This window comes from Triturus cristatus, chromosome 5_1 (assembly GCF_964204655.1).
Source record: "Triturus cristatus chromosome 5_1, aTriCri1.1, whole genome shotgun sequence".
NCBI classification, from domain to species: Eukaryota; Metazoa; Chordata; class Amphibia; order Caudata; family Salamandridae; genus Triturus; species Triturus cristatus.
Window position 1 is genome coordinate 43,658,592 of NC_140587.1, and position 13,067 is coordinate 43,671,658.

The following is a 13,067-nucleotide window of genomic DNA, read 5'->3' on the forward strand; positions in this document are numbered from 1 at the left end:
CAGTCCGCCAAATTACAATTCCATTAGATCCTATGGAACTTGTAATATGGTGGGCAGAATATCCGTCATGTTTGTGACAGAGTATTCCATCCGCGGAGATCTAAACCAGGCTCTAAGTGTCTAGTTAAGTGCATAAAGAATATTATCTAAGTTACCACCACAATAAACAAAGTGAGTCTCAGTCCCACCTCTAACCCCAACCAAGTGGTACCCTGGTCAAGCTGCACCATTCGCAAAGCCGAGGTGTGGCCATATTTGGAAAATGTGGAAACAACTTCCAAACAAACAGTCTGGGGAGCTACATGTCAAGCACAAAACCTACGCTAGTGCAAAGGTGCGTGAGGTGCCAGGCAGCCTATTTGTGCATCAACGCTAGAGAACAGAGCAGCAATGGCAGATCTAAAGAGATAAGGCTCTGGGATGCTCTCTCTCCCTAGCGAAGAGCAGCAACTTTGGTTGCTGAGCTGCCCAATTGTTTTTACTTTATCGCCCTCCCCTTCCCCCAGGGCTTGCTAAAACCTTAAAAATTACCAGGCGACTCCTTGCCTTAATGGACATCAGTTTCCCTTCCTGGCCTTTAATTTTACAAAGAAATGCTTTCTGGAAGTTTTTGTTCCAGTTAACATCAACTCAAGAAATTGAAACATAGTTCACACTTAACAAACATTAGCAAAGCCAGCATGTCTCGCCTTTTGGTTGCTAATGCAGATTTATTGGCTATTCCAATGCTTTTTGCCGATGTTGTGCAGCATCTGCAAAAAAAGGGTGCAATGACTTGAATGAGTGCATGAGTCATGACACGGCTGCTGTTTTATTTCCAGATGATGCTGATAGAGCGCTTTCAGCGCTCTATTTTATATGGGTGCATTATAGTCATAATTGCCATGCACCCACAATCTAGTGTTGTGTGCAGTGTTTTATAATCACGGAAAATGTACTCAGTAGATTTATGCATATATTCCTTATAGTGTAATGTTATAATATGATCATGTATGTATCGTCATACCTGCATATACCGAAGCAGGACAGTTTATAATCATATAATGTAACAGTACGTTCTTAAATTGCCCGATTTTCTAGGCCCAAGACTGTATTGTTTTTATACCTCCTTGGCTTCTCGAGAAATAAATAATGAAATGCATGTTGTTTTCAAGGAATAGCAATGTTCTCATCCTACTGTAGGTATTGGAATGTCAACTCGTTATTTTCAGATGGGAGAAGATACAAGGAATGCTTTGAAGACAGAAGGAAGCGAGAAGGGAGGATACCTTTCGTGTCTGGCTGTTCTGGGAACCAAGGCCATCACATCGCACAAAGCAGTCTTAATTAAAAGGCGTGAACCTCCCCAGTTAGAAAAAGTTGCAATGGAAAGTTTTACCAGGATGAAGCAAAGAATCGAATCCTATATTGTATGATGCACAGGGACAGAGACCCCAGACTTCTGCTAGCTTCCGGAGAGAAAGGAGCATCTTAGAACTTGCTCCTAGCCTTAAGCATCTTAGCCCATTTGACGTGAGTACTTATCAGGAAGTCTACACGTGCAGACACCTTTGGGAATAGACAGAAGGGTATTAGATAGCGTCTCCTCTTAGTATAGTGTAGGGACAGGTTTGTTTTATTTCTGATGAAAAGGAACTTAAATTCTGTGACTATTTTGAGTTGTATCCTAGTCCTCGAGTTTTCCATTTTATTCTTGTTATGCCGAATTACCTATATCCGTAGAATCGGCTCTGTATTGACTTTCTTGTATCTCTATATGCTAATTTTACGATGTGTCTACATCCTATTATTCTTGGCCTTATAATAAATTGACAAAGTCGGAGTCTGTGGTGCTTTCAGGTCTGATATAGTCATTGTGTTATGACTTGTTTTACCCCTCCAACACTGTTTAGTAGGTAAATAAAAGATCCTGAGCGCTAATAGTAAGGAGAAAGACAGGGGTGCAAGTTAGCGTAATCAGTGCCCACTAGTCTTGGAGCAGTAATTTAAAGAAAATAATAAGAATTCAAATGTGCACGGAAGCACGCTTTGTAAAAGGAGCAGCTCAAAAACAAATATGCTGCTGCTAGGCATCTGCATTTGTATTTTTTTTTTTTAAAGGTAAGGGCAGTGAAAGCAATGGACAGAAGGCTGCAGGCCATTCAGAACTCGGCGGCCAGAATAACTCTCCTTCCCACGCCGCTCTCACATCACACCACACCAGAAGGACCTCCACTGGTTCCCCATCCACATAAGAGCACGATTCAAACTCCTCACTCACACTTTCAAGGCACTACATAAACCTGGCCCAGACTACCTCTCAAAATAACATCTACTTTCACAGACCTTTCCGACTCCCCCACTCTTCCGGACTCCTACTTACACAAATCTCATGCATATGGTAAAACAACACCAGCGGTCGAGCCTTCTCCTACATCACTCCTAAAGCATCAAACCACCTGTTGCTACAGATAAGAGCGTCCTCCTCACTTCTTGAATTACGCAAGCTGAAGACCTGGCTTTTCGTCTAGTCCCACCAAACCCTAGGTGTGCCTAAACTCACACCTGGGACCGTATCATACATATGGCGCATTTTCCTTGTTTGCGCCTGGCGCACCTTTTAAAAGGTGTGCCCAACGCAAACATGGAAAATGTGCTGTATTAGGATGAATGCGCTGCCCCCAGGGCAGCACATTCAAGTGAAAAACGGAGCGGCTGCTTTGAAACCGCTCCATGTTACACAGTGCAGGCTGCAACTTGCCTGCACTTTTATGGGAGATTAGAGCTCCCCTTGCAGGCGGGTGCAGTGAGTGACAGCACATGCATGCACGGGGATGTCTGGGGGTTCATGGAACACCTTTTCCCCCCTCCAGAGGGCTGCCATAAGGTGACAAACTGCCAGTGCACCTCGTAACAGCTTCTTTGCCTCTGCGCCAGCATCTGTAATATGGAAATTCCCTCATTTGCATGGGGCCAGAACCACAGGCAAATGAGGGCACGCCCTCTGAGGATATTGCTGGTGATTTATGTGCGCCAGCGCTATTGGTCTTACAGAAGGGGGGGCACAAGTGTCTGCAGCCCCGGCTGTAATAACAAAGTGCCTTGGGGACCCAACATGGGCGCAAAAGCCTGTTGCACCCCCAGGGGACTTTTGTAATGCAGCTACTGCTTAGCACAAGGATAACCTTCCGAGTGGTACGTCGCTCTAAATATCTGCATAACATGACATGAAAAGTTGGGAGGAGGAAGGAACACTTTGTGGGCGCTCAGCGTCTTGTGTGGGGAGCAGCACTCGAGGAAGAGAGCATGAAATGGAATGTGGATCTCCGCGTGACACGGAGTCATCTGGTAACCATGCAGAAACCGATTCATTTCACAAACAATCCTTTCCTTCTCCCTTGTTGCTGTCTGTGTCAATTTCTTTGTACCATGTGCAGGCCCTTCAGCTACTTTCATCAGTAAATAATTCAAAAGAAAATATTTGTACATCTTCACCACAGAGTGAAGAGTTCATTGGCATGTCCTCTCTCTACTTCAAGGGCTGTCTAAACAATGCATGTCTATGTAGCACATCCCAGAAACTAACTGAGAGGCGTTTATACCTACTTTACAACCAAAACCGTGCTAAAAGTAATGATTGCAAATCACGCACAGGTCCGCAAAACATGAAGTAATTTGCTGCAATTTTGTTTTTACATTTACATGCTGTGAAATTTTGTTAGCCGTTTCCATGCGGCAATATCCTGAGGGGGTCTGTTTGATGCGAGACTGCGTGGGAATACCAGGTGATATAGGCCTACAGCCATACTACTCTGAATGTGCCAATCTCAGAAGCTAAGCAGGGTTGGGTCTGGTTAGTACTTGGATGGGAGACCCTGAGGAGGTCTGGATAGCACCCACTGGCTGCCCAAGCACCAGGTGAGAACAGCTGTGACTTTAACCCATGAGGCGACAACGGTCTTCTAGCCGGAGCTCGTGGCACAGTGGCCAAGCTCTACTGGAGCCGGTGATGGATCAACCACACCGCATCTAAGCTAGCCTCCATCCACATCACTGCCCTGCTGGATTTCCATGGAAACTGAGAAGTTGGGGCCATTAAAACTACAGTACATGAAGGGGGAGAGTACAAGGCCTTACTACACTTACAGGATGCCTCACTCACTTTAGGAGTGATGGGTGACTTGTGCCTATCACAACCATTTGACCATCCTCAACAAGATGGGTTTCCTTAATTTGTAATATGATTTTTCCAGTCCACCAACCTAAGAGTGTTTAAAGGTATGAATGTCACATATTTTCAAATCTACTTAAAACCCATTCAGAAATATTCTTTACCCTATGTGTATATTTTGTAATATGTTTCCTACTCACAAAAAAACAGCTTTTCAGTTAACTTTCTTTCCACTTCTCACACCCCTAAAACTTGGAAACTCTTACCACAGCAGCAAAGTAGACTGACATGAGTGGATGCGAGGCGAGGAAGAAGTCGTAGAGCCGGAGGATGTGGTGAAAGTTGTTCAACACATGGCCGTACCAAGTGATGAGCCAGCTCAGGGCGAAGATGGTCCCCACTTCTGACCTGGAAGCACAAGCGAAGCATCAGAACACCTCTACATGCTACCGTGCTAGACACATGAGCTGAAGCAACAAAAAAACTAACGCAAGAAGGCCTAATTTGAAGTTTACCCTCTGCTAAACCCCCGCTTCATCGTGCTTCCCCCATACTTTTATCCTGATTTAGGAGGCGGCTGGGCACTGTTGAGGTGCTGCCAAGCATCAGCAGAGCACTCCAGTGACTGTACCGCTGATGTCCTGTTCCACTCTGGAGCTCAGTGGTGGTGCATTAAGGACCCCTGGTTGGCAGCAAGCCCCGACAATGGACAATGTTCCTTTATTTAACAGACAGGGGTACCTCAAGGAACTGGCATCCCTGGATGCATGCACCCTCTGCCCATGGGTAAACCCACTGATTCCTCAGGCCTAACACAAGTTGAGTTGCCCCGGTCTCCTTGGGACCTTTGGCTGTCTCCATGGACCTCAATATTCCCTAAGATTGCCCCAAGCCTACCACAGGCCGTTGGGTGAGGCGGTCACGGAGGAGTCCCCGAGGATGGAAGGGAAGACACAGGGGGATCGGGAGGAATCTGTGCCATGGCTCTCTGGCTGTAGGCCTGCAGCAAGGCAGACAAATCCTTGTCCTGCAACTACGCTGGGTAATATGAAGAGGGTGACAGTCATCTGCTGTTGGGCATTATATGTCTCCTCCTGTCAAACTCAGGCCACCAATCCAATACAGCCGGACAAACTACAGGTCAAGACATGAAGAAGCTGCAGAATGCCACAGAAAGCAGAACCACACAACTAGTACACACTTCACTGAGCATAAAGCACCCTGTACGAGAACTGTGGAATAAACAAGGAGTAACACGGTGTAAACAATGACAACATCTTCTTATTCCATATCCATCCACCTAAACTCTTCAACTTGGCAGCCTTTCTACAAGAACGACCTCCTCCCCTGGCATGATCCCTCCCCGCTGGTTCCTTTGCAATGCCCAGAGATAAGACCATTCCTTTTCTGGAGTCTGCAGAGAGACACCACAATCTCAGCATCTTGCTTTGCGTTCTCCACTCCACTGTTAAAACAGTTCAACATGGACTACCTCAGCGTTCCTCCTTGAGTTCAACACTGTTTAACATATCTGTGGCACCCTTGGCCCAAACTATCTGCTCCTTGGGCTACTTGTTTGTCATGCAGAGGGTTGACACATAGCTATCTGCTAGATGGCCCATTGTACCCTAATCGAACATCTTTCACAATCTCTCTGTCGTCTGTGGCCAAATGGATCAATTGTAACTCTCAAAAATCAAACACGGGCTCCAACTCGATCTCATCTGATAACTGGCGGCCTTCAGACCTGGGTACCCGACTAATTTGCCAAAGCTTAGTAAGAAATCTCAGTTTTCATTTCAAAGAAGGGCTTAAACTGCCTATGTATATATAAATATATTTTTTGTTAAAACGTTGAAGAAAAAATAGCTTCTATTTGAAAGCCAGACACTAATCTTTCAAGCACTGATTAATTACTCAACACTGGATTATTGTAACGATCTTTATATTGGAGTCCAAAACAACTGAATGCTAGCTGCAAATCTTGCAGGCCGTGCCTAGATGCATGATCCCTGGTCTCGTCGCCCCTAAAGACACTAGCCACATTGGCTACCCGTAGAGAAAATAATTATATTCAAACTATATGCCTTGTGATTGTAATTATGCAACTACTTGCCGGATTAATTCCAAAAGGTACATTCACCAGACTCCTCTGTTCAGCTTTCAATTGTAATGCCATTGTACTTTCTTAAATGAAAGGTTGAAAATGGATTCTGGCTTGAATTTCACACTTCTCAGAGCCAGGATACCCTTCAGATTGACAGTGGCGCTTTACAGGCCTATATCACATAACATTTGTCTATTACAAATGTATCTGTCCCAAAATGCGGCACCAAACACCCAAATCAAAATCTCTTTGTAGTCAATGTTCTCCAGCAACAAAACAATATTCTCGGTATCGACGCCTGTGTCCACATAAACATTTCTTCCACAAAACCCATTACTGGAATTTGCTAACACCACTTTCATCTAGATAAGAATCTCTTGCAAACACTGGCATGAAGGTGGACCCTTCATGTCGCCATTTTAATACAAGTAAGAATCTCTTCTGGCCAATGGCGTCTGCATTAGAAACTCGTTCTGTGTCAGATATTTGGGTCAGATTCTCTACCAATCACCTACATCAAGGTGAGGTAGGAATCTCTTCCTAGCCAGGCTAGAATCTCATTCCATCGCTCGCATCTAAATGTGAATATCTTCCTTCCACTTGAACCAAGACTTCAAACTATTTTTTTTAAAAAACACTGACACGCCTAGGTGGGAATCTCTTTCTTGTCACCGGTGTCCACATAAACATTTCTTCCACAAACCTCATGCCTGGAATCTGTTAGCACCATTTTAATCTAGACGAGAATCTCTTTCTAGGACTTAAATCCAGGTTAGGATATCACACTGACACTTATTTCAAGATTACATTTTGTTCTTGACACTTGTACGTAGAAGTGAGCAACTTGAGAGAGCCAATGGACAGGACGTCATTTCGCTGTTTGCTTCTGGGTTAACATCTCTCCTGTCTCTTGCATCCAAGTAAGACTTTCTTGCATCACTTGTGTCACAGTTATAATCTCTTCCCCTGACTTCTATACTGGCTGGAATATCTTTCAGCCCCTTGTTTCCAGGTTTAAGTCTTTTCAGACATTGGCTAGCAGATAAAAGTTGACCCGTTAAAGTGAACATGACATTCTTTCGCCTGCGTTTGGACAAATATCCCTTTCCCCAGGGAGCGCTCCCCTCATAGGGCTACGAAGTAGCAATGCTCAATACTCTACCGGTCCATGAAGTCGTGGAGCTGCGGGTCCTCTCGCTTGATGATGGGCATGAGATAGTTCAGGATGTGCTTCGTGCTGTCGATGGTCGGATCCATGAAGTCTCTAAAAAGGAGACAAGATGGGCGTGTGAGAGAGAAAGGAGATTCCGGGTCCACTCCCGCCCGCTCAGACCTCATGAGATTCATGGATGTAGGGAGCTCTTGGCGCCTCTAGGGACCATGAATGCGGGCGTCCTGCTTCACCTTCACAGAGCGGCTGGTAAGTGCGTGAAGAACAAGAGAGCGAGGTACTGCAGCGGCACCCATCCGCCTACCTGAGGTGGTGTGTGGAGAGCTGCTCCAGCAGAGCTATGGCCATCCGCTCCCCCACCACGAGCAGCAGGGTCACCGCGATGTCATGGAAGCCTTGGTAGTAGTGCAGCTCAGGGTGGGCTTTAAGAACGTAGAGCATCGTATCGATCAGCTGCTCCTGCAGTACCTGGCGCTGATCCGCTCGCATCCCTGGGTGGAGAGAGAAGGACGGGTGAGCAAACCATGAGGCTGCCCGCAGCCTTTCACGAGGATGGGGTTAGACAGCAGTGGTCACTACACATCACATTCAATTATCTTCTTGCGCATGTACTCAGAGATGGGCAATCCCCTTTTTGCTGTGGGGTGGGAGCTTTCTGGTGGATTATATTGTAAACAGAATAGTAGCATCCTTCCTAGATCAGTTCAACGGTGTCAAGAACTATGTGTCCCCTAAAGATGTATAGGAAAACACAATGCTTTGTTAAAATAACCCTCACCCACCAAAAGGTCCCTTGGTGGCATGCTTCATCACCGGGTTCTTCCCGCCCGCTGCGGGACAGGGCGTGCTACGACCAACGGAGACGTGGGAGCACTTAATAGTGATATGATACTATGTGTGAGTGGAAGGGTCAAAGTGAATAAAGGGTGATTTAAAAAATACCTGGCTGTATGCAAACTAGAATTTAATACTCCCTCTAGCTGGTATTGTTAAAAATGGGAAGTGGAGGATGTATGCTCTAATGGGCTACTACTGCCTTAGTCAACGACTAAGGAGGTAGTAGCTCCATTTTTAACAATACCAGAGGGAGTATTAAATTCTAGTTTCCACACAGACAGGTATTTTTTTAATCCCACTAATTCACTCAGACCCTTCCACTCTCACATCACACATAGTATCAATTCACTATTAAGTGCTCCCATGTCTCCGTCGGTCGTAGCACGCCCCGTCCCGCAGCGGGGCGGGAAGAACCCGGTGATGAAGCATGCCACCAAGGGACCTTTTGGTGGGTGAGGGTTATTTTAACAAAGCATTGTGTTTTCCTATACATCTTTAGGGGACACACAGTTCTTGACACCGTTGAACTGATCTAGGAAGGATACTACTATTCTGTTTACAAGGGTGGATTCTCTTTGGATTTTCATGATCCACAGAGGCGGGTGAGTCCACTCCTTACTGACCCTCTTTACTCCCTCTCTTGTTTATAGTTACAGACAATAATGAAGCAATAGAATGCCAACTTGGACACTTTTAAGATCTGAACATCCGTGCATTTCCAGATTAGCTTGCTAGTGATTGATGTGAGGGCCTGGAAGGTATCGCTTCATCTTTCAAGGTAACAAGGATGACTTCTCTCCATGCCATATCCACCGGACTGAGCTCAAATGTATGTCAGTGGTCGAGGCCCCCTCTTCAAACATGAAGGCTGAGACACTCAGAAACAAAAGGTGATATGAGTGAGACTCTGGCCACAGATGTCAGTCCTGGCCCTCACTGCCCAATGCTTGGTTGTACGAGCCCACTCAGACCCTTCCACCGTTTATACAGCCTCCACTTGCAGCCTGACAAGCAACAAGATAACTCATAGTTTGGGTTGGGAGCAGTGATCCCCGCTTCCTGCCCCTTAATCTCACTACTACTCCTATAAATACTAGGTGGAGGACCCGAGACAGAAAGAACTACCCCACCAGTCCATATAGGTCAGCCTTCATCGTCGAGGCCAGTCTCATCTAGACAAGTGTCAGGTAGCCAAGATCACACCTTCTGTTCAATCTGCTTATGAGACACCAAGGGGCAGCTCATCATTGCATGCAGAGCATCAGCATAGAAGGGTCTGCAGTCTTAGACCTGGCAGTCGTGAATCAACTGGAACAAGGGACAATGTCTTCCTCGGGACATGAGAGCTTACGGACAAATGGAAATGGAATGCGTAGTGGGAACCAGCAATTTTGGGCCTACCGAAAACTTGGAATGAGTAGTGGGAACTGAAAGATGTGGCTAATGGGGATGAACATATTTGTTTGTTAATGTGGCAGTGGCAATGATGTGTAATTACTAGGTGCATGAGCATATCTATGATGAGGTGAGCTTGAAAATCTGTCCCACTCAGTCTCCCAATGGCAGGGGTCCTCAGCATGCATGGGCGCGACGTTACAGGGAAGTATTCAGGCCTCCAGCTGCATATAAATAATGCCTCCTTCTAATGTCAAAGTAGATATGTCTTTATTTGCCCCAGCCGTCTGAGTCGCTTAAGGACAACCTCAAGTCTTTAGGGTCAAGTAGATAAGACATTTTTTCAAACTTAGCTCAGTCTCCAAACTGCACCATTTGTGCTGTGCCATGTTGCTCAGGATGACTGACCAGGAGTTCACCTCTACTGTGTGGGTCATTTAGAGCATTAGGGGCAGCAACGAGTCGATCAAAACACCAAGATTCCTCACCTCTCCTGCTAACTAAGGGCAGGCTGACAGACTACCTTGAATGTTGAAGCCGCACATCACATTTTTCATAGCCCTAAGCCACATGTCCCTTATGCTGCACTAGACCTGTACTAATACTGAGTATTTTGAGTAAGCGCACACCGCAGGAAGATCGACCACTACACATACTAAGGGGCCAGGTCAACACCTGCCACATTCAATGCCTGACTCTCACTGAGCCACTCGTAGCCTCAACAACAAAATATACCCTGCTGAACCCAAAAATGTCTGTCAAGAGATGTAGAAAGCAGGGGTTTACCGACAATACCTCACCTTCTGGGAAGCGTCGCAATGACCGTCGCACGTCCATCAGCACCTGGTTGTAGTCCTTGTGTCCCTCTCTGATCGCTCTTCCTTGGAAGAGAGCAGGACATGGTTAATAGTATGCATGCACAGGCCACAAAGTCCCTACAACTCTATATTATGCAACATTTGATCAACTCGTCCTTCTGTGGAGGCCGGTGCACCCTGTCCTGGGTCTGGACTTCAGAAATTTCTCTACAATACCGACCCACTCATGAACAGGGCTCAGTCGGAAGGTAAAATCTTCAACCAGAATGAACCTGGTTGATGTAGCCTCAAATCTCACCTAGGCCTATCCTTGACTATTATCTAAAACATATCAGTTAGTAACGCACACCCTTTTCTCAAGTACAATAGGTCTAGAAACAGTACATTGTATATAGACCAATATTATTCATAAGTAAATAACCAATTTCAAAAAAAGTTCTTGGAGGACTCAAAATATTCCACGGTTCCACAGTTCCACTGGATGGGATAAAGTACTCGTCACAGCTTCAAACAAATGTTCTTTTTATTAGTTTTGAAACCCATATTCAGTATTCAAAATAGCCATCAAATATCTTTAGCAGCCAACACGTGTTTCGTCCGTGCTTGATATACACAATGCCTTTCTCAAGGCTAGAGATTGGTTTTATTACTTCCAAACTCAAAAAAACGACGTAAATCACAAGATGTCAAATCAATGAGACATCGCCATAATGTCTAAGGAAGCGTCACATGAACTCCAAAACAATAATATAGCAGTGTTCTTGAAACTAGTAGATGAAATCCAATCTTGCATCAATAGTCACACTCGAAATAAGGTGTGACCAGTCAATAACAACCATGTGTTAGGGTAGCACGTATATTAACCCACGCCTGATAACGCTATTGGGAAGTGCCCATCCTTGACTATAATTGGCGCCAAGTGCTTTTTGGCACTATATCTACTTAAACCTTTCAAAATTCAGATCTTCGGTTTTCCTTATGAGATGTTTTTTAGGTCTCGCCTACGCAGCGTGCATGCGCTGCATAGGAGGAGACCTTTAGGAATTGATTCAGTTTTTGGGCCAAAAACGTGCACGCATTGCATTGCTTTCGGTGGCAACGCGTGCACGTTTGGCGATTCCCTTGCGGGAGCGAGCTTTGAAACCATCTGTTTGTAATTAACTTACAAACAGATGGTGCCCTTGCTCGCTCCCGCAAGGGAAACGCTGTGTGTGCTCTGGGCCGCACTCCCCCCACCCCTCCCACTTGTTTTTCTTTCTTCTGTGCAAGTGTCATTCATCAGTAGGTAGTCTCCTTGAAAGTGCGTGCTTTCGGTGAACAGCGCACCCAAAAGTCGGTAACATAGCCTCGCCGTTTCTGGGCAGTGTTAATTCGCTTTCCTAAGTTTTCCCTTCTCAAAGGACTCAGGGGGCCAGGAAAACAAAACTTAAACATTGCTGTACTTAGATCTTTCCTTATCAGTTGCATCCACTTAGAAACCTGTTATCTAGCTTTGCTCTTGCATGGGAGAGGCTCATAAACTTGTGTTTTACTAAGGGTGCAGTCTGTCTAAGTGAATGGTAAAGTGTCTTGCGCTCGTTGCGCGGGGTCGGGTTGATGGGAAGCGGGAAATAGCAACATTTTGCGTTACCTGCGTGCTGGGACTACCAGTTTACACCGATTGAGCAGAGCGCTGCCTTTAGTATTCTTCCTTCATATCTACAATTTAAATATTTTTTGACTATCCTGAAGAAATACTGTATACCACACTTCGGGGAGACGTGTATGCGTAACCACATCCACAGTGTGTTATTGTATTGCAGTGTGTGGTAGCGCTGCAGGAAAGATTTTTCCGTCGTAGCACTAACACTGGGAGCCCAGGCAGCAAGCGGAGTGTAAGCTCCTCCTGTGGCTTCGGGGACCGGGAGGCTGTTGTATTGCAATCCTTCTCTGTGGGAGTTAGAGCACCGTGCGGCAGTGTGAGCCCCCAGGGTTACAGGACAGAGGCGACCACCCTCATTGCGGCTGCCTGTTTGTGCCCCGCCTTTCCGCAGGCAAGTAGACCTATGCTGTGTATAGAGGGGGTGGAGATCCAGCACGGCTTTTCCAGCTCTCCCGGCCAGATATGCTTTCTCAGCCCCGCTCTCCTCCCCCCTTGGTGTCTGTTGGGATCTTCGGCCGAAGTTGGTACTCTGGACGCTACCTCCCCGCCCTCACAGCTGGATCGTAGCTGCCAGAACTTGGACGGCCCCTTTCTATCAGTTGTTGCCCCGCCTCCCCTGGATCAACTGGTCCCCCAGTGGTGGTGGCTCTGGAGGTGACATGTGTTATCGCTGACTGCTAGCATTTTCAGTTTTTCACAACGACATTTGGTCATTTAAAACGTGAGAGATGGTAAAAGCCTGTTGTTATTTTTGACCCTGTGTTGTCTTGGCTCTGATCAAACTTTAACGTGAAAGGAGAGTATGTCTGCGCTAGATCGATTTTAGAGATACCACACAGAAATGCATTTACTTTTATTGTCCAACGGAGTCCCTAAAGCAGGGAGAGTATGTAACAACAACTTTCGCACTTCCCCAGAATGTGCCCTCATTAGTTGGTTGCACTATG

The 13,067-nt window shown here is 46.0% G+C and overlaps 1 protein-coding gene across 6 annotated transcripts in view; it reads right to left on the reverse strand.

Moving 5' to 3' along the window:
* LOC146830114 (TBC1 domain family member 20-like) overlaps positions 1-13,067 on the reverse strand; it is a 96,168-nt gene that overhangs the window by 22,349 nt on the left and 60,752 nt on the right. For 5 of the 6 annotated variants that reach the window (XM_085604337.1, XM_085604341.1, XM_085604338.1 and 2 more), the window contains 4 exons: positions 10,461-10,541; positions 7,733-7,919; positions 7,420-7,521; positions 4,417-4,558 (listed from right to left, as the gene is read on the reverse strand). In XM_085604337.1, the coding sequence (XP_085460463.1) occupies positions 4,417-4,558; positions 7,420-7,521; positions 7,733-7,919; positions 10,461-10,541 (512 nt within the window). The remainder of the gene's footprint in view (positions 1-4,416; positions 4,559-7,419; positions 7,522-7,732; positions 7,920-10,460; positions 10,542-13,067) is intronic. The other variant, XM_085604339.1, reaches the window with a different exon arrangement.